Source organism: Thamnophis elegans, chromosome Z, assembly GCF_009769535.1.
Source record: "Thamnophis elegans isolate rThaEle1 chromosome Z, rThaEle1.pri, whole genome shotgun sequence".
NCBI classification, from domain to species: domain Eukaryota; kingdom Metazoa; phylum Chordata; class Lepidosauria; order Squamata; family Colubridae; genus Thamnophis; species Thamnophis elegans.
The window spans coordinates 126147110-126170015 of record NC_045558.1 but is presented as its reverse complement, the minus strand read 5'-3'; the positions used below and the strand labels follow the sequence as shown (position 1 = coordinate 126170015).

Here is a 22906-nt window from a genome sequence, read left to right as displayed (position 1 = left end):
ACTTCATCCCTACACAACACTAGCACTCTCTTCTGGTGTAATAAATAAATATATTTTAATGGAAACTATCTCTTGATTTCCACTTAGCTGAAGAGCAAAAATGAGACCTTTGGCATATATTAGTCTTTGGCTTCTTGGCTTCTTCATGGCAGGTGAGTTGCCCCTTACATATAAAAATGGTCTGAAGTCCAAGATGAGTGAAGACAGAGAAATTGCCTTTTGGTCAGTCAAACATAGCAGAATGGAAGGCCCAAATACATGGAAGAAAATATTTGTAGCTTAAGGTTGAATTATGGAATCCTTCCTCTCTGAAGCTTGGTTGTTTGCCTGCAAGCATTTCAATTCCAGACTAGGTATGCATATGAAGTGCACTGATGACGTTACCTAAACTGGTAATGAAATGTTTGCAAACCAACCTCAGAGAGCACCAAGCACTATCTAAATGACTGCCAGTGTTCTAGTGATTTTTCGGGCTGCAGTTAGGCTCAGTGGTAAAGTACCTGTTCTACAAGCAGGGGACCTCAACTTTAATTCCTGGCTTCTCCCTATCACAAGATCTGGGAAACACTTATCTCAAACTATGGGCATCTTTACCATAGTTAGAATAAAGAAAACAAACTTAAGGACAGACATTATTTATTTGGCTGCGGCAGCAGACACAAAAAACCTGATACAATCCTTGCTTGTATAAACAGAGGCATAGAATCAAAATCACGTGGAGTATTAGCACTGCTTTATAAAGGCTTAGCAAGGCCACACTTGGAATGCTGCATCCAGTTTTGGTCACCACATTACAAGAAAAAAAGATGTTGAGACTTTGGGAAAAAGTGCAAAAGAAGAGAAACTAAGATGATTAAAGGCCTGGAGACAAAAACATACGAAGGACGTCTGCAAGAAATGGCTAGTCTAGAGAAAAGAAGGACTTGGGAAAATGAACAGGAAGCATCCATGAAATAACTAATTGTAGCTATTGTGATTTAAATACTTAAAATAAGGGGACAGAAATTATTCTTCCATAAATGGAAGAAAATAGTAGAAATACGTGGATTTTTATTAGATACAGCAAAACAGATACTTAGCAGTCTTCAGGTTACTTTCACATATAAAGCTTACTACTGTAGATGTCTTATTGCTAGGAAATACGCTAAGTGATCCAACATATAGATTGGATATCTGTGCTGGAAACTTAATGAAGTCCATTATATATTCCAGGAATATTGCTTGAGAATCTGAATTTAACAATTATGAATATATGTGCATATTTAATATGAAAATAAGTGGATTTCCCAGCCATTTCTAATGGAAACTAGCCTTTAAAAACTGCTCTATTTTTTGAAGACACTAGGAATTCATGATATCAGTTTTATATGGCATCTTTTCAGTTTGCTGAAGATCAAATCTCTGATCAATCTATGCCACATCCTCCATGAAAATGATGCAGTTGTAAATTTGGGTTTAAGCTGTATATAAAAGAATTATATTTACATTCATTTTTTTTAAAATCAGATGTGTGAATATTAGTTTTTAGTATGCATTCTTTGTGGTATATTTGCAAATTTTATAAAAATACAAAAAAAACACCCAGGGGGTGATATGATAGCAGTATTCCAATATCTGAGGAGCTGCCAAAAAGAGGGGTTAACTTATTTTCCAAACCACCAGAAGGCAAGAAAAGAACCAATGGAAACTAATCAAGAAGAGAAGCAATCTGGAATTAAGGAAAAACTTCCTAACTGTGAGGACAATTAACCAGTGGAACAGATGTTCAGAAGTTGTAGAGGCTTCATCACTGGAGGTTTTTAAGAAAAGACTAGAGAGTCACCTGTCTGGAATTGTATAGTCTCAATTTGAGCAGGAAGTTGGATTGGACTAGAAGATCTCCAAAGTCCCTTCCAGATCTATTCTGATTGATTGATTAATAAATAATGGGGACTTGGACCCTCCTAATTCCCCATTAGGCCCAACTAGCTTAAAGAAACAAAGTTGCTATCTTAAGTTATCTTCCTGCTCCCTTTGTTTTTAAGATAGCTGATATCTTTTTCTCCTGAGATGGTGTCTATGTCGCGCCATTATAAACAACATAACAGCAGTTGAGCTTAGTGGGAAAATGTAATTTTATAGAGATTGGGATACTGAGCTCCTCCCTGCATTCACTTATTTCATAGTCATGACATAACCATATCCCCTTTCTGCCTTTTCATTGCTTCCCCAGCTTCTCATGCTGGATTCTGTCCAAGGGAATGGTTACGATATCAGAGGAACTGTTACGGGCTCTTCCATGAGAAGCTGAGTTGGCATGAGGCTGAGGTAAGATATGAAATATCTAAGAAAGTTGTGAAGAACATAGGATGGATGAAGCATCTCAGCCTCATGTGCTCCCCTCTTGTCTTCAGATCAGGTGCCAAAGCTATGGCCGGGGTACCCACCTTGCCTCTATCCTTACCTGGCCGGAAACATTAATTGTATCCAAACATATCTCTGCTTATATGAAAGAAAAAGGGGTTGACATCTGGATTGGACTCCATGACGTTCGCCATGTAAGCAAGACCTTCCAGATTTCTCTATCAATAAATCAGTCCCCCATTCCTAACATCTATTTAACCTCGGTTGACTTGATGGTTCTTTTGTTCAGATTTAGCGTGTACTTCGTCTGTCTTGGTAATTTCAGAATGGGAACTGGAGGTGGACTGATGAGTCGGTTTTCAATTACAAGAACTGGATGCGTGGAGAACCCAACAATCTTTGGAACTCTGAGTATTGTGTTGCTCTCTGAGCCGCTGCAGGTAAGGTTTTTCATTCGGAGAAGGTTGCAGAGTTTTGGGAGCAGTCTGCAGTCAGGGTTGACCATCTGAAAAATACAAGTAGCCTTGCCTTATGACTATTCACTCATCAACTGTTTGAAGTTATGATGGTGCTGAAAAAAGTGATTGATGATTGATCAGGTGATTGATTTTCACACTAACAACCATTGCAACATTCCCAAGGTCATGTGATCAACATTAAAGTGTTTGGCAATTAGAATATATTTATGGCAGTTGCAGTTTTCCAGGGTTACGTGACTACCTTTTGCAACCTTCTCAGATGCTTACAACAAATAAAGTCAATGGAGGAAACTGGATATGCTTAACAGAAAAAATAATAATCTTAAAATTGGGTTCAACTCACTTAATGACCACATTGCTTAGCAATGGAAGTTCTTGTCTTAATATAGTCATAAATTTAGGGCTATGTGTATGGTAGGTTAAGTGGATTTATATCCTAATCTCATGATTAGGCAGCTTTTTATAGTAACTGGTAATCAGGATGCAATGTCGAAGTGGTCATCTCAACTGAATATGACCCAGGACCTCAAGAGGTTTACAAACTCTTTTGGTAGACTTGGTGTTCTTCTTCTTTACTTCCTGTATTATCACTTAATGGTATGGAGGGATGTGGCCTTGGTACACTACAAAATTTGCCCAGCGGCTTTCAGTTGATTTGCTATTGTGCTATGGTGTTATGTATGGTTGCAGGAACTGGATATGTCTAGTTTAATGAAAAGAAGGACTAGGGGAGACAGGATAGCAGTGTTCCAATATCTCAGGGGTTGCCACAAAGAAGAGGGAGTCAAACTATTCTCCAAGGCACCTGAGGGCAGAACAAGAAGCAATGGGTGGAAACTAATCAAGGAGAGAAGCAACTTAGAACTGAGGAGAAATTTCCTGACAGTTAGAACAATTAATCAATGGAACAATTTGCCTCCAGAAGTTGTGAATGCCCCAACACTGGAAGTCTTTAAGAAGATATTGGATAGCCATTTGTCTGAAACGGTATAGGGTTTCCTGCCAAGGGGTTGGAGTAGAAGACCTCCAAGGTCCCTTCCAGTATTGTATGCATCTACATCATTAGTCTATATTGCTGCCCGTCTCATGACAATTCTGCCTAGAAATATTACACTTAACACCAAAAAAACCTAAAGAACTTATAATTGACTTCAGGAAGAAGAGAGATGTATAATTACCATTGTACATAGATGGGGAGGAGAGAAGGAAGGGGGGAAGGAAGGAGGAAAGGAAGGAGGAAAGGAAGGAGAGAAGGAGAGAAGAAAGGAGGGAAGGAAGGAGGGAAGGAGAGAAGGAGAAAAGAAAGGAGGGAGGGAAGGGGGAAGGAGGGAAGGAAGGAAGGAGGGAAGGAAGGAGAGAAGGAGAGAAGAAAGGAGGGAAGGAAGGAGGGAAGGAAGGAAGGAAGAAAAAGTAGGATTGTTGTAAGATAAGATGGGTTTATGGGATGGTAAGAAAGCAATTTCAAGTATATTGTCAACTGTAGGGGAGAAAAATTGTTACAAATACATATTATTAATAACAGTTATGAGATCATATAATTGTGAATGTATATATGAGAAATAAAATTTTTTAAAAAAAGATGGGGAGGAGGTGGAGAGGGTTGGTAGTTTTAAATTGCTGGGCATTTATATCTCGGAGGACCTCTCATGGACTATGAATGCTAACATGCATGTGGGGAAGGCACAGAAGAGGCTGTATTTCCTGAGAATGCTCAGAAAGATAAATTTATCCCAGCATCTACTTCTGTCCTACTATCACAGCACCATTAAGAGTGTCCTGACGTACTGTATTCTTGCATGGTATGGGTGCAGTTCTGTAGCAAAATAAAAAAAAACCCTCTAGAAAGAATCATTAAAACTGCCCAGAATATCATTGGGATTCAGCTATCAGCTTTGGATGACATCTTCACATCTCACTGCTTGAGGAAGTTGAACAACATTCTCAGAGACTCTTCCCATCCAGCTTACAATCTTTTTGGACTGTTGCCTTCTGGCAGAAGATACAGAAGAATTAAAACTCGGACCACACTTTGTCTGAATAGTTTTTATCCCAGAGCTATAATTGCACTCAACAATGAACTAAAGGGCCACCATGTTGGACAGCACAACATGATCTGTTGTGTGGATGCTTGGATGGTTTAGGGGTGGGGAATTTTCAGAGGGTGGGGGGGGGGTGTTTGGGGATTGTCATGTATGTTGGGCCTGGTCTCTGGGTGTCATGTAAATTTCATTGTATGGGTATACTGTTTATATATGTACAATGACAATAAAGTAAATCTAAATCTAAAATCTAAAAAAAAAACATGGTATGCTGAAGAGGAGAAAGGGACAGAGATGAAACTGGGCTTCATTTTCTCATTGCAGCTTATAAGGGATGGATCGATGCTGTTTGCATGAAGAAAAAAGCTTACATCTGCAAATATCAACTTTAGAAAATGAAGACATCTCACCTTTAGAAAATGAGGACATCTCTCATCATCTTGAATCAAGCGGAGATCCATGCTGTTCCATCCAGACGCCCTCCTTTAAAGTATCATATGCATGAGTAGTTTCTGTGGTCATTTGCTTTCTTTGTATTTAGCAACACAGGACCAAATCTTCGGCATGGTTTTCACTTGAAAGCCATTGTGTCAATAAATATCATTACAATCTGCATTTCCTGCATTTTATTTCCCTCTGAGGTTTCTGCACTCAGTTCCCTCTCAATCACCAAAATAAAGGTGTGTGTGTGTGTGTCTGTGTCTGTGTGTGTGTCTGCCCGTGCACACGTCTGTCAGATAATTGCTTTTGCTTTAATGGATATGTTGAGCATCAGATAGTCTCTAGTTCTAAATTCCATTGTGAAATCAACTTATTTGTGCAGCAAAAAGTTTATTTATAGACTATTGGGGAACCTGAAAGATAGCAATAGCAACAGCACTTAAACTTATATACCACTGTACAGTGCTTTACAGCCCTCTCTAAGGAGTTTTCCAGGGTCAGCATATTGCCCCCAACAATTTGGGTCCTCATTTTACACACCTCGGAAGGATGGAAGGCTGAGTTAACCTTGAGCCTGCTAGAGTTGGACTGTCAAATTGCAGGCAGCTGGCAAGCGGCAGAAGTAGCCTGCAGTACCGCAATCTAACCACTGCACCACTGTGGCTCAAGATGATGGACAATACATATTGCATGTTGAAACCACATGTTCAATGACTTACATCTCCAGGCCAAAAGATCAGGAAACAGAGCCCTGTTGCACCTTGCTGAGATGTGCTATCTGGAGAAAGCTACAGCATGAAAATAAGACAAATAATATTTACCCAGGGATTACATGCTAGAAGAGAGAGATAGTATGATAGTTTATAGTTGAAACTATTTTAAATACAATAAAGAACTTATAATAATGTTGTCTTGGTCTAATGAATCTATTCCAATGCAAGACATATAACCCTGTTCCATTAAGCAAGATTTTCTGCTAGAGATGTAGAGAACGGGATTAAAGTAAGTTTATGCACCAAAATGGCATGCCTGACAATACACATGCAGCAATACTATGGGATGGTGCATTGTTGTCTACAATTCAGAACTGCATTCTTTTCAAAGTCATTTTTCACGAGATGGGCGGCGATATAAAGTTGATGAATTAATGAATATTTCACATGTCATCTTCCTTCGTTATTTGCTTTCCATTAAGTTATGCAATCAGTGTTGTACAATCACCCAAAATAAGTATTAGCTCAGTGCTCTTTCTTCAAAGCTGTCATCAGCTGCTTTTCTTTTGATGAATGAAAAGGTTGGGTCACAATTTTCCTGAAGCACTTAGCATTGTGGTTGAGATATATCTGTTTGGGCTGTTTGCATCTGTTAATTAGAAAGCTGTCCTCAAAGGGAAAGAAATTCACATGGGAAAATCTCAAGAGATGATAGTTAAATCTCCTGATAAATCTTTGCAGGGAAGTTTGCTTTTATGTCTTTTAAAGTAGAGATAGTGGTAGGAAACCTGAATAAGATGGTTCTAATAGGAACAATATTTCTAGCCTGGTTATTAATAGCAATAACAATAGCATTTAGACTTTATATACTGCTCCATAATGCTCTGCAGCTCTCTCTGAGCAGTTTATAAATGTCAGCATATTGTCCCTCAACTATCTGGGTCTTCATTTTACTGACTCAGAAGAATGAAAGGTGGAGTCAATGTTGTGCACGTCAGGATCGAACTCCTGGCTGTCAGCAGAATCAGCCTGCAGTATTGCATTCTAACCACTGCACCATCAGGGCTCAGGATTAAACGAGGGATTGATTGATGAATTAAACATGGGCACCACTATGAACCTAAATGCTTTATGTATTGCTAGAAACAGGGCGGCAAAACTGTTTAGCATTGGAAGAGATAAACTATAATGTTAACTTAGAAAATCAAACCAGATGAATTACCACATTGCTTACCCATCATTGTCAATGCTTGCAAAGCTCTGATAAACTTAAAAGTACGAATGCAAAAATAATGGGATTTCAAATTTGTGGATAATGAGATTACATACATATATGGATTTCTTTCAATGTATTATGCAATTAAAATATATTGGGAGGGGGCAGAGCTGCATCCCCCCACCCTAAATGTGACAGGACAATACAAGGGCCACAGGAAAACACAACCAGTTTGGGGTGTGGAGGTTGCATTTCACCCCCCACCTCCCCTTGCTGGAAAACCCTTTGGATTTCCCCCCACTTGCTTGGAAAGCCTTTGAATTAACTTTCCTGTGGCCCTATCAAATTTCGGATGAGGAGGGTGGTGCAAATGGTTTTCTAGCTTGGACGAGGCAACTGGGTGGAGAAACAAACTCCAGAGAGGAAACTCGACACGGAGCCCTTTCTCCCTCCCTCTCTCTCTCTTTCTCCCTTCCCTCCCTTCGATTGGCTGGCAGCCAACTGTCTCTTGAGCCCAAAAAGCTGGGATGAGCAGTATTTCCCCAAATGGCCCATAAGGAATGTTCTGGGACTAAAGAGGCTGGGTCCCATTGCCTAGGGCAAACAGCTAGGGTCCTTTCAGCGGAGGCGAAATGGCAGGGGTCAATGTTTGGAGCAGAACCCTGGGGGTGAACAAGGGGCGGTGAAGGGTACGAGGAGAGCAGTCCTAGACCCCCCCCTCAAAGTCATTCTCACATACCATTATATCAACACAAACAACATGTGTGAGGGCAAAAAACTGGTGTCTTCTTTCAACTGACCCAAAAGGGCCTCTTTCTTGAGTGATGGCTGCGTGAGCGAACAAGCCTTTTACTTGACTCTAAATTATTATCAAAGCTCAGTCACACAAGCTAAAAGAGGAAGAGCACTCAGATGGTGGCCAAATAGATAGTTATTTTGGATGGTGAAAAAGTCAGAGTAAGGGTTGTCTTTCAAGTCCAACTGAATATTATGCGATGAACGTTGCAATTCCAATATGGGAATTTGGGACTTTCTTCCAAGGGAAGTAACTGCATTGAGAATGATTGGTAAATTAAACAACTGGTACAGGGGTGAGTTTCTCGCCCCGTTCCAACCGGTTCAGTTGGAATGGGGCCTGCGGCGTCCTCGTGCACGCACGCAGTGCACGCATGCGTACTAGTGCCTGTGCGATGCTCCAGCTGCTCCTGGAGGATCGCACAGGCGCTGTATGTGTTCTGCGCAGTGCAGAACTTGTCAAAACCCGGGTAAGAAACGCAGGCGGGCGGGCGGATCCTTCGGCATTCCGGGAAGTTACTTACTTCTGGGTTCGCCGACCAACCGGTTCGCGGGGACCACCGTGAACCACCTGAAACCCACCCCTGAACTGGTAACCCAAGTGGGAGAACTAAATCCAACTATGGTACTTTTAGGCTTACAAAAACAGCAGGGCAAATTATGAATGGGATGAAAAATTAAAGTTATGTAATAAGTTGAAGGACTGAACAAAATGGAAGTGAGAGAATGCTGGAAGGAGCAGCTGTATGGGAATAAAATGGAAAACAGAATTAAAACAAAAGTTAATAATTTGTCCAAGTAAACAAATTACATGAAAAGGATATCCTGACTATTGTGAGAAGGTTGGAAAATGGTATGATGCCAGGTAGAAACAGTGCAAGGGAGAAATGGTAAAATAGGATTGTGGTTTGTTGATAGATTGGCTGCCAAAGTTGCAGTATTTAATGTGATCTATACCTGACTTAAATATTGTTTGCTGTTATTATTCTCCTGTGCACGGAGGAAATTTGCAAAGCAAACTATGAAAGCTACAGAGGGATTAGTTTGGTAAAGGTGCTAAGAAGGTCATTGGCAGAATTCTGACTAAAAGGGAATGCGAGGTGATAAGGGAAAAAAAATCAAGAAATGCACTATAGATTTATATGGTAGATAGGGAGAAGGCATATTGAGGTCTGACTTTTGGTAAATTAGTGATGAATACTATCTGCCTTTTAGGATCAACCGTCAAGCAGCCAAGAAATAGACTATAAACTAACACTTTGCAGAGCAGCCACGAAGGCCTTAGAAAAGATATTCAAAAGGTCAAAGGCCATCCACCATTGACCAGTTCCTAGTTCTCTACTGTCACATTGAAAAATACTCCTCCTGTAACACCACTATGTATTCTGTCTTCATAGAATTCAAAGCAGCATTAGATTTTATAATTGTAGGAAAAGCTGGAGAGATCCTTAATTGACCAACATTTGCTTCATTTAATATACATGAATGGACATCATTCCAAGCGTGACCCGTCAAAACCGCGCCCGACTAAGCCGCGCCCGATTAAACTGCATCACTGATGTCATCAACAGGGCGACAACAGCCAGCGCGGAGAAAGAAGGGCACTTTAAATAGCGCTTTGAAAGCAAGCCAATTCAACTTAAGGTAAGGGTTAGCTTTAGGGTTAGGTTAAGGGTTAGGGTTAGGGTTAGGTTAAGGGTTAGGGTTAGGTTTAGGTTTAGGGTTAGGTTTAGGGTTAGGTTAAGGGTTAGGTTTAGGGTTAGGTTTAGGGTTAGGTTTAGGGGGGTTAGGTTTAGGTTTAGGGGTTAATTTTAGGTTTAGCGTTTACAGCGTGCTTCTGTCTCCGCGCTGTTGTCGCCCTGTTGATGACGTCAGCTACGCGGTTTATTTGAGCACGGTTTATTTGAGCGCAGTTTTGTGGTGGAACCCATTCCAAGTAGGATTGTAAGATGTAACCCTCAGGGCCATCTCACCAGTGCCATTGAAACTCAGAAAGGTGTCAAGTGAAGGGACATATTGACTCCATTCCTATTCAGTTTTTGTATTAACTCCAGGGTAATCTCCCCAACACAAACTGTCAATCCCCCAAACTTGTTGAAAAACATTCTCTGTTCTAGTTGATATGGACCATGTAGCAAACACTTTAAAGAACATTGGTCTTAGAAGAACACTGAGAGCAGTACTGCAAGGAAGACCAGGTAGAACTCAATGGTCATAGAAATAAAATCTTGTCAAAACTTGTAGGACACCCCCTGACGTCCAGATTGAAAGAAGACCCATGCTGTTTAACAAGGTATGCAAAAGAGGGAATTTGGAAGGACCACCTTTTGATAAATGAGCAACATGCATAGGTTCTACACCTTCACAATTGAGAAAGAAGCACAAAAGGATTCTTGTCCTTGCATCTTCTTAATGGAGAGGAAGGGACACGGTGGCATCCAGGGCAACTGCTATGGATATTTTGAGGCCAAGAAGACATGGGAAGAAGCTGAGGTAAGAGAAAGTTCTGAATATAAGAGCTGGCATTTAGAGCATCTCACCTGGGATGGTCAAGTTCATCTTTTTGCTATTTGATCAGAGGCGTGTTGCTGCTGGTGCAGCCTGGATTGGCTGAACTGGTAGTAGCAGCGGTGGGAAGCTCCACCCACCTGCCCGGACGCTTCTGTGCATGCGCAGAAGAGTCACGCATCCAAACTGGTAGTAAAAATATTGTCAATCCACCTCTGTATCGATGCCTTTCCCTTGTTTCTCTATATGGAAGTTAACAAGGCAGACAGCTCGACCATAGTTTCACAAAACCACATCTCCCTCCACATCCAGGATCAGCCAACTATGAGAGTTTTTAATTATTTTTTTAATAAATATTATTTGCTGCCCATCCAACAATTCTGAGTAGCTCACAATATAAAAACATTGTAGGGTGCAGGAAAGTGTTGAGGTTAACCACAAGTAAACCTTATTATGGCTGGACGACTGGATCTAGGAGATGATCTGAAGGGGGAGTCAAATATGTCATTAGTTTGGAATCCCGACATAGTCATAAGAGATCCAAGTCCAGCTCTCCTATGAATTCCATTGATTCTTATCCAATTTGCTGTACCATTTGTAGATCAGATAATTGTATATAAGTTAACATGCAATAAACATTTAGTGCCTTGAACCTGACTCCAGATCCTGGTTACTTCTATCTGATACTAAGTCAGTAAGATAGAAACTCTTCTATCTCTCTTTTCTAGAAAAAAAATCCAGTGAACTTTACCTTCCAGTAGCTTCACCTCAGGCAGTTACCCAACTATGCCTAATGTTAGTTTGGTCTTCTACCAGATATGACTATTCATGAATCTATGAAACTTAAGACTAGGAGGTGGGAAAGTAGAAAGGGTTGGATAAACTCAACAGCTTAATCTGAGGCAAAGTGGCATTGTCTTCCAGCTCAGGAGGGATATTGGAATCAAAACATCATAATTCCATGTAGTTCTAGTGTCACTTTATGCCTCTTGTCCATGTTGCATTGATCATGACCATGCCACTAGCTAGCCAGATGAAGAAGAAAGAGACAGTACCACTCAAAGACATCTTTTTTTCTTTGTGTTGTCCAGATTGAGTGCCAGAGTTATCATCGTGGGACACATTTGGCATCCATTCTCACTCTTGCAGAGACTCTCGTAGTGGCTAATCACATCATGTCCTACCAAACTAAACCCAGCAATGTATGGATTGGATTGCATGACATTAGACATGTAAGTAACTAGAAGCTCTGCATTATTCTGCTCAAACCCATGTCTTCTAATACTTTATACTTTGCATGGCATGTAATTAAAAGTAGTCTCCTCTGAGTTGAGTTCATTATTCCATGGAATCCAATCAATGCAACTTTCTTGGTAATGTGAAAATATCTGTAGTATATATCAATCTAGTCTATAGCCCTATAATTCCCTGTTGGCAGCCTAGGATCAACCAGGTCTGACAGTGTTGGCCAGAAACGCCACCTTCTGACAGATGAGAGACATTCTCTGAGTTCTAGGTAGAAAATATTGAGTCTGTCATTCATTCTTCAAAAGCTGTCTGTTTTGGCACAGTAACCAAACTGGACAGGTACAGACTTCAATGGATAGTTAGGACTGCAGAAAAAAAAAAAACAATTGCAACCAGCCTGCTTTCCATAGAAAGCCTGTATATTGCACAAGTCAGAAAAAGGGCAAAGAAAATATCTACAGATCCTTCATATCCTGGACAAAAACTGTTCCAACTTCTCCCCTCAGGATGCTGTTATAGGACATTGCGCCAATGGTGGGATTCAAAAATTTTATTACGGGTTCTGTGGGCATGGCATGGCTTTGTGGGCGTGGCTTTGTGGGCGTGGCAGGGGAAGGATCTTGAAAAATCCCCATTCCCTCCCCACCCCACTAACTTGCTTTCCAGCTCCATTCTCCTGTTCGGGGCAACAAAAGAAAATCCGCTGGGAGGCTGGGAGACAGGGAGGCTGCGGGGTCTTATTTGCCGGTTCTCCAAACTATTAAAAATTTCCACTACCGGTTCTTCAGAAACTGTCAGAACTGGCTGAATACCACCTCTGCATTATACACCAAAACAAGTAGAGACAAAGATACACCAAATACCTAATTCCCACAGCATTATCTTATACCTAAAGATATTTACCCAATACCCATACAGAAGGCTATATTTCTATTGTCCTTCTCATATTCTCTTTTTTATTTTCTCCTCCTCATCTCTCCTGCTATCTTCTCCTATTGGTATCTTATCATTTGTTTTTTTGTATTTATGATTGTATCTTATAATTTATGATCTATGGCTCATCACTTTGTTGCTTGTATATAAACCGAGAGTGTATGCACAGGAGACAAATTATTGTGTGTCCTCACTTGGCCAATAAAGAATATCCCTATGACCAGTTCCTATTGTTGTGGTCTGCCGGCGGCCTGTGGAGCTGGCCGCAGACTCAGACAGTGAGGAGGTTGGGGAGGAACATGGGCCAGTCTTGGAGCCTGGGGAAGGCTCGGACGAGGGCTCTGCATCGGAGACAGAGAGGAGGCCAGAGCCTTCTGGTAGTTTTGTGCTGCTCCCAGAGCCTCCGGAGTCTGATATCAGTGAGGCAGAAGAACAGTGTGAGCCTGTTCCCACTGTGCGCATGCGCAGAACTTCCAGAAGGCAACAACAATTAAGACAAAAAGGGCAACTCGGGAGTAAGACTTGGAGATGATTGGCCCCTCACATAAGATATAAAAGAAGGGCAAATGGACGTGAGCCTTTGCAGGAAGTAATTTTGTTCATTCTTCTTGGTTCAAACTCTGAGAAGCTCCGTTTGACTCTGTGCTCCATTGGGCGGGAGATAAGAGATGGGTGCTTATCAGCATTACTCTAAAAGACTGTGGCAGACATCTGTCAGACTGTTTGTGAATCATTATGGGCTGTGAATGACCATAATTCACAGCTGTTTAAATAAAAGAGGGTTTTGGGGACTAAACATGAGTTATGCTTTATCAGGAAGCCTAGGTCAGAATAATACTCTGACAGACAGTAAACCACAAAAACCTTTATGACCTAGACTGAGGGATCGTGGAAAATTTTGGGAATTCCTTCCACCAATGAAGGATAGAATATATTCATGATAATTCAGAAGACTGTTTTTCTGTTTGTTACAGCATGGTTTTTCTGAATATTCCTTCCTCTTATTTCATCTAGTGACATCTCATCTTTTCTCTCCATTTCCCCCCCCCCCAATGCATTTCTGGTTTTCAGTTCTTAGGAGCAAACTTTATGTAGTTCTCTCAGTTCCAATCATACAGTTCTTCAAATATATTCTGTCCTTTTTGGAATCAATTTGCAAATAGTTTTAAAATTTCTGTACGGAAATGCAGGCTATCAATGCATCTTGCCCAGACCTTTCTTGAAACATGTTTAGGACGATGCTGCATGATTTGAAAATAATTCAGAAAAAAGTGTGTACTTATTTGAAGCATTTTCTATGAAACTTTTTTTTTTTGGTTATTCACTAAAATTTCCTGATATTTTCCAAGCTTCTGTCCAAGCAAAAAGTGCTCTATCAAAACCGCGGGATCCTTTTTTCCCCCCAGAATATTCTCAGCCTTCGTGTTTTTGGAACTTATTTTTCCAATGTAATGTTTTATGGCTGGTATGATGACTTTTCCCTATACAGCCTTGCCTCCAGAAGTTGTGGGTGTTCTAACACTGAAGGTTTTTAAGAAAGGACTGAATAACCATTTGTCCAAAAAGGTATAGGGCCATGATAGTGCCAATTACCTCCCAAAGACCAATTCGATCGCACAGGCTTGGCCTTCTCCGGGTTCCATCTGCCCGCCAATGCCGGCTGGCGACCCCCCGGGGGAGAGCATTCTCTGTTGCTGCTCCGGCCCTCTGGAACGAGCTTCCCGTGGAGATCCGGACCCTTACTACCCTCCCGGCCTTCCATAAAGCTACTAAGTCCTGGCTGTTCCGGCAGGCTGGGGGTTGTTGAAGTACCCACCCCCGTTTCAATTGTGACTGTTGTGGATTTTTAATATTGTTTGTATTGTCTTATTTATCCCCCTCCCTGTTTATTGTGAGCCGCCCGGAGTCCTTCGGGAGTGGGCAGCATACAAAACCAATAAACCTAACCTAACCTAACCTATGGCATGAGTGCTACAGGTGGCACGTGGAGCCATTTGTTAGGGCACACCAGGCATTGTCCTGTCAGTTCCAGAGCACATGCACACATTGGCCAGCTGACTTTGGCCTTCTTTTTTGGCTGTTTTTCGCTGAAGCCTCCAGGCGGCAAAAAACCACCCAATGAGCAAACCAGAAGTTTGGGAATGGTGACTTCCGGTTTGCCCATAAGGCTGTTTTTCACCCTCCAGAGCCTTCAGAAGGCTTCCCTGAAGCCTCCAGAGTGTGAAAAATGGTCCTACGGGCAACCCGAAAGTTCAGGAACAGTGGCTTCCAGTTTGCCTGTAAGGCCAATTTTCACGCTCTGGAGGCTTCAGGGAAGCTCAGCTGAACTGGGCCTTTTCTTGATCCTTTCCCAATTCCAAAACCATTTCATCTTGGAAGTTCCATGGCAGCCATGTTGCTATCGTTATTACGACTTTCATCTTCCACTTACAGGCTAAGTTCCTTCATCTCCTTCTCAGCACAGCCTTGAAGTTGCTTGCTGGCCTCTGTATTGTCATCCTGCTGTTTGGCCCCTTGGGCTACCTTTGCCTCCAAAACATGGATGGAAGACTTATAAGATTTGGGACAACTCTTCATTCCCTGCAGCTGAGTCGCCCATCACTTGTTTTGATGCTCGCGCTGCTGGCAAGCCTCTTCATTCTTCTCATCAGTGTTGTTCTCTGTGTCCAGGTCTGTGTCTATCTATTCCTCATGCTCTCTACCTAAGCATTCCCTCTTTTTCTCAGGACATAGAATAATAGAGCTGTAAGGGACCTTGGAGGTCTTTTAGTCCAACCGCCTGCATCATTATATCCATGATGGTGAACCTATGGCACACGTGGCCAAAGTGGCATGCAAAGCCATGTCACCTGACATGTGTGGCATCACTCGTTCCTCTTTCAAACTTCTGGTGCACATGTGCATGCAATGATCAGCTGGCCTTTGCACATGCGGCAGTGCCAGAAACCAAAGAGCTGGTCTACTTTCTGGCATGCACATGCCAGCCAGCTGATCATCACACATTCGTGCGCACTGGAAACTGGAAGTTCAGCCCCCCTGGGAAGCTCCTTTTCCGGGTTGCGTCCCCAATGAGCATGTGTGTGAGTGCTCCCTTTTCAGCATTTGGTGCCGAAAAGGTTCGCCATAACTGCCCTATATCATTTCAGATAAATGGTTGCCAGTGTCTTTCTGAAAGCCTCCAGTGATGAAGCACCCATAGGTTCTGAAGGCAAGTTGTTCCATGGGTTGATTATCATTAGGAAGTGTCTCCTTAGTTCTAGGTTGCTTCTCTCCTCACTTAGTTTCCATCCATTGCTTCTTGCCTTGCCTTGTGGTGCTTTGGAAAATAGTTTGACCTCCTCATCTTTTTAGGAGCCCCTCAAATATTGGAATACTGTTATCATCTCTCCCCTAGTTTTCTTCATTAGACTAAACATATCCAGTTCTGGTAACCATTCTTTATAGCTTTTAGCTCCCCCAGCTAATTATTCTTGTTGCTCTTCTCTGCACTCTTTCCAGAGTCTCCACATCTTTTTTATATTGTGCTGACCAGAACAAGATGCAGTATTCCCAGTGTGGTCTTACTAAGGCTTTGTAAAGTGGCACTAGAGCTTTATGTGATCTTTATTCTATCCCTCTAGTAATGCACCCTAGGATTGCATTGGATTTTTTGGCTGCTGCCACACACTGTTAGCATTGTTTTCAGTTTCACTTCAAAGCATATACTGTATCAAAGTAATTCCAGATAGCCTCTTTCCTCCTATGGCCTACTCTCTTTCTTCTTGGAGACATTAGCTTCAATCCACCTTCTTATTTATGTAAAATTAGCATACCTGGGTAATTATTTTCCTGGTGAAAGGGATGCACAAAATTTCTATCTCTTTATTTTCCTGCAAGAGATAAAACCATCTTGGGTCATTTTCCACAAGCTGTAGGGATGTATTGAGAATGAAATCTCCAGAAATCCAAACCCATGTGGATTATATAATCTTCCAATCCTCCATAAATATTTTTTGTAGTATCCTGGGCCATCTGTGCATCTCTGGGAGACTTATAATTGACTTATAATTGATCAAACTTTCAATGGGGCTTCAAATGTGGGAACAAAACTCATCCTTCAGAGAAGATATTTATTCTCCAGAAATATTGCTGAGTTTCCCCCTCTCTTGGTTCATTTTGATAGCCAAGACAAACCTCCATTTTCTGGTGTCCTCTAGTTGCCAGTTGCAATCTCTACCTGAGGAAGGATTGTGCAGGGAATTTAAATTGGACAAATGTGATGCGTTACTTTTAAAGCCCTGCACGACATCGGACCTGGGTACCTGAGAGACCGCCTCTTGCCAATTACCTCCCAAAGACCGATTCGATCGCACAGACTTGGCCTCCTCCGGATTCCATCTGCCAGCCAATTCCGGCTGGCGGCCCCCCAGGAGATCCTTCTCTGTTGCAGCTCCGGCCCTCTGGAACGACCTCCCCGTTGAGATCCGGACCCTTACTACCCTCCCGGCCTTCCGTACAGCTACTAAGTTCTGGCTGTTCCGGCAGGCCTGGGGCTGTTGAAGTATCCAGCCCCACTTCAATTGTGAATGTTGTTGTATTTTTAAATTTTGTATTGTCTTATTTATTCCCCTTCCCCTTTTATTGTAAGCCGCCCAGAGTCCTTCGGGAGTGGGCGGCATACAAAACCAATAAACTCAACTCAACTCAACTCAAAGCTACTCAGAGGATATAAACAGGGGTGAGATAAAAAAAATGTTAGCAACTGGTTCTCTGCCAGGTTGTTGGGTGGGTGTAGCCATGGTGGGTGTGGCCTACTTGCCCTCCTGTCCTGCACGATGGCAGTGAGGGGGGAATTTTCACCTGCTCCAGGCTTTGGAGGCTTTTCCTAAGCCTCCTGGAGGGTGAAAATGGCCTCTGTTGTATATTGTGTGTTGTGAGGGAAAGAAGCAGGAGCCATGGAATCAGAGAGTAAGATGTTTATTAGTAGGTGACAAGCGATTCAGAATGTGTTACAACTGTCACAGTGTTTATACTCTCAGGTACCAACTGTCATTTAACTGTCATTACAACCACCAATTACAGGCTGTGCTTCGCCCGACCAATTAGAACGCAGCACAGGCTGTTGCTGGGCTATAACAGCCTCACCCAGGCTCCCGACACCCTCCTGAAGTCAGAAATGGACCCAATTTTTGGACTTAAAGTAGGCCTGTTTTTCACCCTCTGGAGGCTCCGGAGGCTTCCCCGAGCCTTCAAGAGGGTGAAAACAGTCTCCCGGGCTCCAGAGACCCTCCGGAAGCTGGAAACAGGGCCACTTTCAGATTTCAAGGAGGCCCGGTTTTTGCCCTCCCAGAGCCTCTGCGTAGGCCCTGGAAGTGCATGATGAACGGGCCATGTGGAGATTCTTGGAGGATGGTGCGGGGGGGGGGGGGCAGCCAGTCTTTACAAGAACTGGTTTGGCGAACTGGATGCAAAATTAACATCTGGTTCGCCCAAACCGCCGCAAAAGTGGCTGAATCCCACCCCTGGATATAAGGAATCTTGTATACTCGAAAGCTATACTTGACATTTTGCCATTTTGTCAAGTGAAGAGCCAGTTTGGTCTAGTGGTTAAAGCAACAAGCTAGAAAGCAGAAGGCCATGAGTTCAAGTCCTGCCTTAGCCGTGAAAGCCAGCTGGGTAATTTGGCCCAGTCACTCCCTCTCAGCCCAATTGTTGTGGAGAAAATAGGAGGAAGTTGTGTTGGATATGTTCACTGCCTTGCCTTGGGTTATTTAAAAATAATAATAAAGGCAGGTAGAAATAAAATAAATAAATAAACTGGGTTAGTCAATGGTAACACAATGTAGGGCCTGCAAGATGGCTGTCCCTTTCTTTACTCTCTTGATTCTAAGTGTAATTCCAGAGTTAAGGCTTTGATTGCCAAGCAGTCTGGAATCCAAATAATAAGAATTGGCTTTTCTAGGTTCTCATTTTCCTTTAGCTTTCTGTTTTCTTTCAGTTGCCTTTTCATAGGGATCTCCTATGGAGATTCTCATCTGGGTCAGGGTTGTCCCAAAGGTGCTTTTTTCAAAAGGTAAGTGGATTATCTTTGCTTTTCCTTGAAGGCATTTTGCTTCTCATCCAAGAAGCTTCTCACTGTAGTTCTGACTGAACTAAAGAAGTTTCTTGGATGAGAAGCAAAACATCTTCAAGGAAGAAGAAAAACAAAGAAAGTCAACTAGCCTTTTTTAAATCTCCCTATTTCTTCCCCTCTTTTCTTGGTTTTTCCAACTTTTATTTCAAAGCCCTTGGAGACCAATGTGGAACCAAAGCTTTATTCAGGTTTGAACCTGTTGCATTTTGCTTTTTTTACCGCGCAGAATGGAAAATGGAGATGGTCCAATGAATCCACCTACAACTACAAGGCATGGATGTTGGGAAAACCCAACTTGAGAACCAAGGAATATTGTGTTGAGTTGGTCCGTCCCGTACATGGAGCCAATGTTTCAAGAGAGAACTTTCATCAATATGAAGAAACACCCATCAGAGATCGTAAAGGTGAACATTTTCAACATATTGCCAGCAGGCAACACTCTCCTGTTCAGTAACATTCTTTGCCCTCACCTGAATCACCTGTGTAGTGGTGAACACCTGTTCTTGGAATATGTGTACACCAGTCCCAACAGAAAAATCTTCAGGGCAAATAAGACAGAAACAGGTCTAAATCTCTATTCCCAACATTCAGCCTGATCTGCAGACTATCAATCATCGGTTTGCTGAGATGCTGATGCTAAGTTATGACTGTTTAAATAATGAAAAGGACTAGGGGTGACATGATAGCAGTCTTCCAATATTTGAGAAGTTGTCACAAAGAAGGGGACAGCCTACTTTCTAAAGCACCAGAGGGCAAGACAGGAAGTAATAGATGAAAAGAAAGATCTAATCAAGAATTAAGGAGAAATTTCCTGGAGTGAGAACAAATGAATCAGTGGAATGGCATGTTTTCAGAAGTTGTAGGTGCAATAATACTGGAGTTTCTTAAGAAGAGTTTGGACAGCCCTCTATCCAGAATGGTTTATGGCCTTGTGCTTGGGCAGGGTGTTGGACTAGATCAGGGGCATTGAACACAAAGCCCATGGGCTGGATCTGGCTGTGATGTGGTTGGATTCGGCCCGCGAGGCCATCCTGGAAAATGTAAGGGGCTGACCCACATCGCTTTGGCCAGGTGTATCCAATGCGAAGAGGAAACACTGGACCAGCATAGCTTCGTCCCTGTCTATCCAGTGCAAACAGGAAGCATGCCAGCAGTTTGGGGAGTGCCATCAAGCTGGCCATGCCCACCCAGTTGTCCACGTCTGCCCAGTCAACCACCATCAGTGAGTGGTGTCAAACTGGCCACTCCCACCCAGTTGGCCGTACCCACCCAGTCGGCCATACCCACCCAGCCCCTCGAGGTCAACCACAGCCCTGATGCAGCCCTCAATGAAATTGAGTTTGATACCCCTGGACAGGGATGGGTTCTGGCTGCTGCTACTGCCAGTTCACTCAGGGACGCGCTTTGCACATATGCCCGCTTGATGCACTCTATGGGCACATGCACAGTACTAAAAATGCTTCTGTGCATGTGCAGAAGCAAAAAACAAGATGGCGGGGCCTACAGCACCGCCGAGAGAACCAGTTTGGGGGTGTGGCAGGCCGAGTTACTACCTACTTGATCGAATTGATCCGAAGCGGTAGGAACCCACCTCTGTCCTGGACTATATGATCTGCAAAGTTTTGTCCAACTGCGTTTACAAAAGATTAGAAACTACAGAGGTAGAGTCTGTTTTGGTTTTTGTGGGAATTTCTGTCCATTTTGGGCTAATCATGCTGTGCTTTGTTGAATCCCAAAGACTGGCTGGCTGGCTGAAAATATCCCATTCTTTAATCACTGCTTGTTTTCATTCCTCATAGATTTCACTAAATGGAACAACACTGCATGTCACAAACTGAATGCCTACATCTGCAAGCATGAATTGTAGGGAAGAGACCCTGATTCCAAAGGGTGAGAGGTTTGCATGAATTGGATTCAAAGAAGAACAGAATCTCAGGCCCTCATTTTTGAAGAGACATTCTTTAGACACGATTCATACAGATCATCCTCAATATAACTCATAGTATCTGGTATTAAGATTTTCTGTTTTGTGTTTGCATCAGAAATTTTAGCAGGAAACTCTGGAAAGGCAGTTCTATGTTCTGTGCTGACAGTTACTTACACCTCAGATTATTTGGGAAAGATTCCTAATAATTAAAATAATAAAATACTCAGTTATGTTGAAACTTTCTTTGAATCTTCAGCATCCAAACATGTTTCTCAAACTCCTTATAGGGTGGGGGTGGTATCAGTTAATGGGATAATTAAGGAACAAAATAATTTATATGACACGGACCTGAACAATTCTCTGAATCATTTCACTTATTTCCTTCCCAACATGATCAATTCCTGCAATGCTCAAGCTGAAGGATAGAAGCAGAATATTTTACATGCAGCGGTTCTTGCTTGCTTTCTGTTTTGAGTCAGTTCTTAAAATGTGATTTTATACACATACACAAATAACACACATGGAAAGTGAGATGCCACAAAAGAATACATAATCGAAACTTGTCTTGATATATATCAAGAAAAGTTTTGATTATGTATTCTTTTGTGGCATCTGTCTTACACACACAGTCCAGTGACGTGCGGTGAGGTTTATGCTGGTGAGGCAGCATTTTTTTTTTAGACTTGTGGACTTCAACTCACAGAATTCCACAGCTAGGCATGCTCAGTTCCCATTTAAAGCGACCGCATTTGTTTTCCTAAAATTATTGGCTAAATAAGTTTCCTTCTTTCTTTTTCTTCTCCCTTCCCTTCCTTCCTCCCTCTCTCACTCCTTCCCCCCTCTCTCAAACACACACACACACACACACACACACACACACACATACACACTTGCACCAGGATTCAGAGAAACAGTGGTGGGATTCAAATAATTTAACAACCGGTTCTCTGCCCTAATGGCCAGCTATGTAGGCGGGGCTCAGTGGCCACGTGACTGGGTGGGTGTGGCCAACTCAACGTCACTCCCATCGATGGGTGCTTCGCTTTAGCTGTTACAATGTAATCAGGGTTAACCAGAGAGACAGTTTCTGTAAGCAGGTCAACAAAGATGAGGCTAGAAACAACACCACAATGTTTCCTTCCTGCCTTCCTTACAGGATTAGCCCTGTAAAGTGGGAAAAACAAAAGGAGATTTCTTCCAACAACCAGTTCTCCGAGCTGCCTGGAAAGTTACCAACTGGTTCTCCTGAATAGGTGCGAACTGGTTGAATCCCACCACTGCCCAGAAACCACATTGCTAAAGGCAGGAAAAGGTGGACAAGAGCGAGTGATGATAGAAGAATTAAGAGACTGTGCCTACATGTCGGAAGAAAATCATCTAAGTGTACACAAGATGAAATGGCACAATGCAATGTGAAGTTGTGTGCAAGGATTGTTCGGTGCAGACTGCAGGAATTTGGCTTAAAATCTAGAATTCCATGAAAAAAGCCACTTTTATCTCTCAAACAAAGGTCGAAAAGGCTAAACTGGGCTAAAACCCATGTTACCTGGAAAGAGGAATAATGGGACAATGATATTTGGAGTGATGAGAGTGGTGTTATTAACCATCAAACCTCAAAAATACTGTACAATTTTCCCAAAAGGCTTCCACAATTTTAGCCACTACTGTAGCATTAGATGACAACAATTGTAGTCATTTTTCTTAACTGTAAGAAAAAAAAGTGCACAAACATATTGATTGGTTATACATAAACCAAACATTCAAATAATCTTCCAATCATGACTCCCAGGATAAAGTGTTTGTTCAACTCTTGAAAGAAAAGTACATTTTTCTGATCATTATATAATAGAGAGAAACTCGGTATCTTTTGAACCTTGTAATATCAAGGATTCCAAATCATTGATTTTTATTCCTTTGGGGGTTGGGAGTGGAGAGGGATCTATAATTCTAGAACATTCCAGAATTAATATAAAAATGAACTTAGGTAGATGGGTTTAGAATATGAGAACATGCTCTAAACACTTTCATTCATGAAATGTATATCAATATATTAATGCCAACGTATTATCAATAATGCCGATCTCTGTCTTATGCTATGGTGTAGTGATAATGTGACAGACCTGGTGGCTCAGTGGCTAAGACACTGAGCTTG

At 42.2% G+C, this 22906-nt stretch overlaps 2 protein-coding genes across 2 annotated transcripts; both read left to right on the top strand.

The window, feature by feature from the left end:
- Positions 1 to 193: 193 nt before the first annotated feature.
- On the top strand, positions 194 to 2773 carry LOC116521666 (C-type lectin mannose-binding isoform-like). Its single transcript, XM_032236324.1, has 4 exons — positions 194 to 222; positions 2166 to 2307; positions 2394 to 2537; positions 2669 to 2773. The coding sequence occupies exons 1-4, from the start codon at positions 194 to 196 to the stop codon at positions 2771 to 2773; spliced, it is 420 nt and encodes a 139-aa protein (XP_032092215.1).
- A 7596-nt stretch (positions 2774 to 10369) lies between these two features.
- On the top strand, positions 10370 to 21251 carry LOC116521665 (C-type lectin Cal-like). Its single transcript, XM_032236323.1, has 4 exons — positions 10370 to 10519; positions 11626 to 11766; positions 19054 to 19156; positions 20627 to 21251. Exons 1-4 carry the CDS (start codon positions 10370 to 10372, stop codon positions 20692 to 20694), a joined length of 462 nt encoding a protein of 153 aa, XP_032092214.1. The 3' UTR covers positions 20695 to 21251.
- The last annotated feature ends 1655 nt before the right edge of the window (positions 21252 to 22906 follow it).

Bases quoted from the DNA above. Each gene is read 5' to 3' on its own strand.
- LOC116521665 (XM_032236323.1), top strand. From the start codon at position 10,370: ATGCATAGGTTCTACACCTTCACAATTGAGAAAGAAGCACAAAAGGAT. The intron at 11,767-19,053 runs GTAAGTAACTAG...TTTACCGCGCAG, and splicing joins GATTGCATGACATTAGACAT to AATGGAAAATGGAGATGGTC. The intron at 19,157-20,626 runs GTCCCGTACATG...CATTCCTCATAG, and splicing joins ATATTGTGTTGAGTTGGTCC to ATTTCACTAAATGGAACAAC.
- LOC116521666 (XM_032236324.1), top strand. From the start codon at position 194: ATGAGTGAAGACAGAGAAATTGCCTTTTG. The intron at 223-2,165 runs GTCAGTCAAACA...CTTATTTCATAG, and splicing joins GACAGAGAAATTGCCTTTTG to TCATGACATAACCATATCCC. The intron at 2,538-2,668 runs GTAAGCAAGACC...TGGTAATTTCAG, and splicing joins GACTCCATGACGTTCGCCAT to AATGGGAACTGGAGGTGGAC.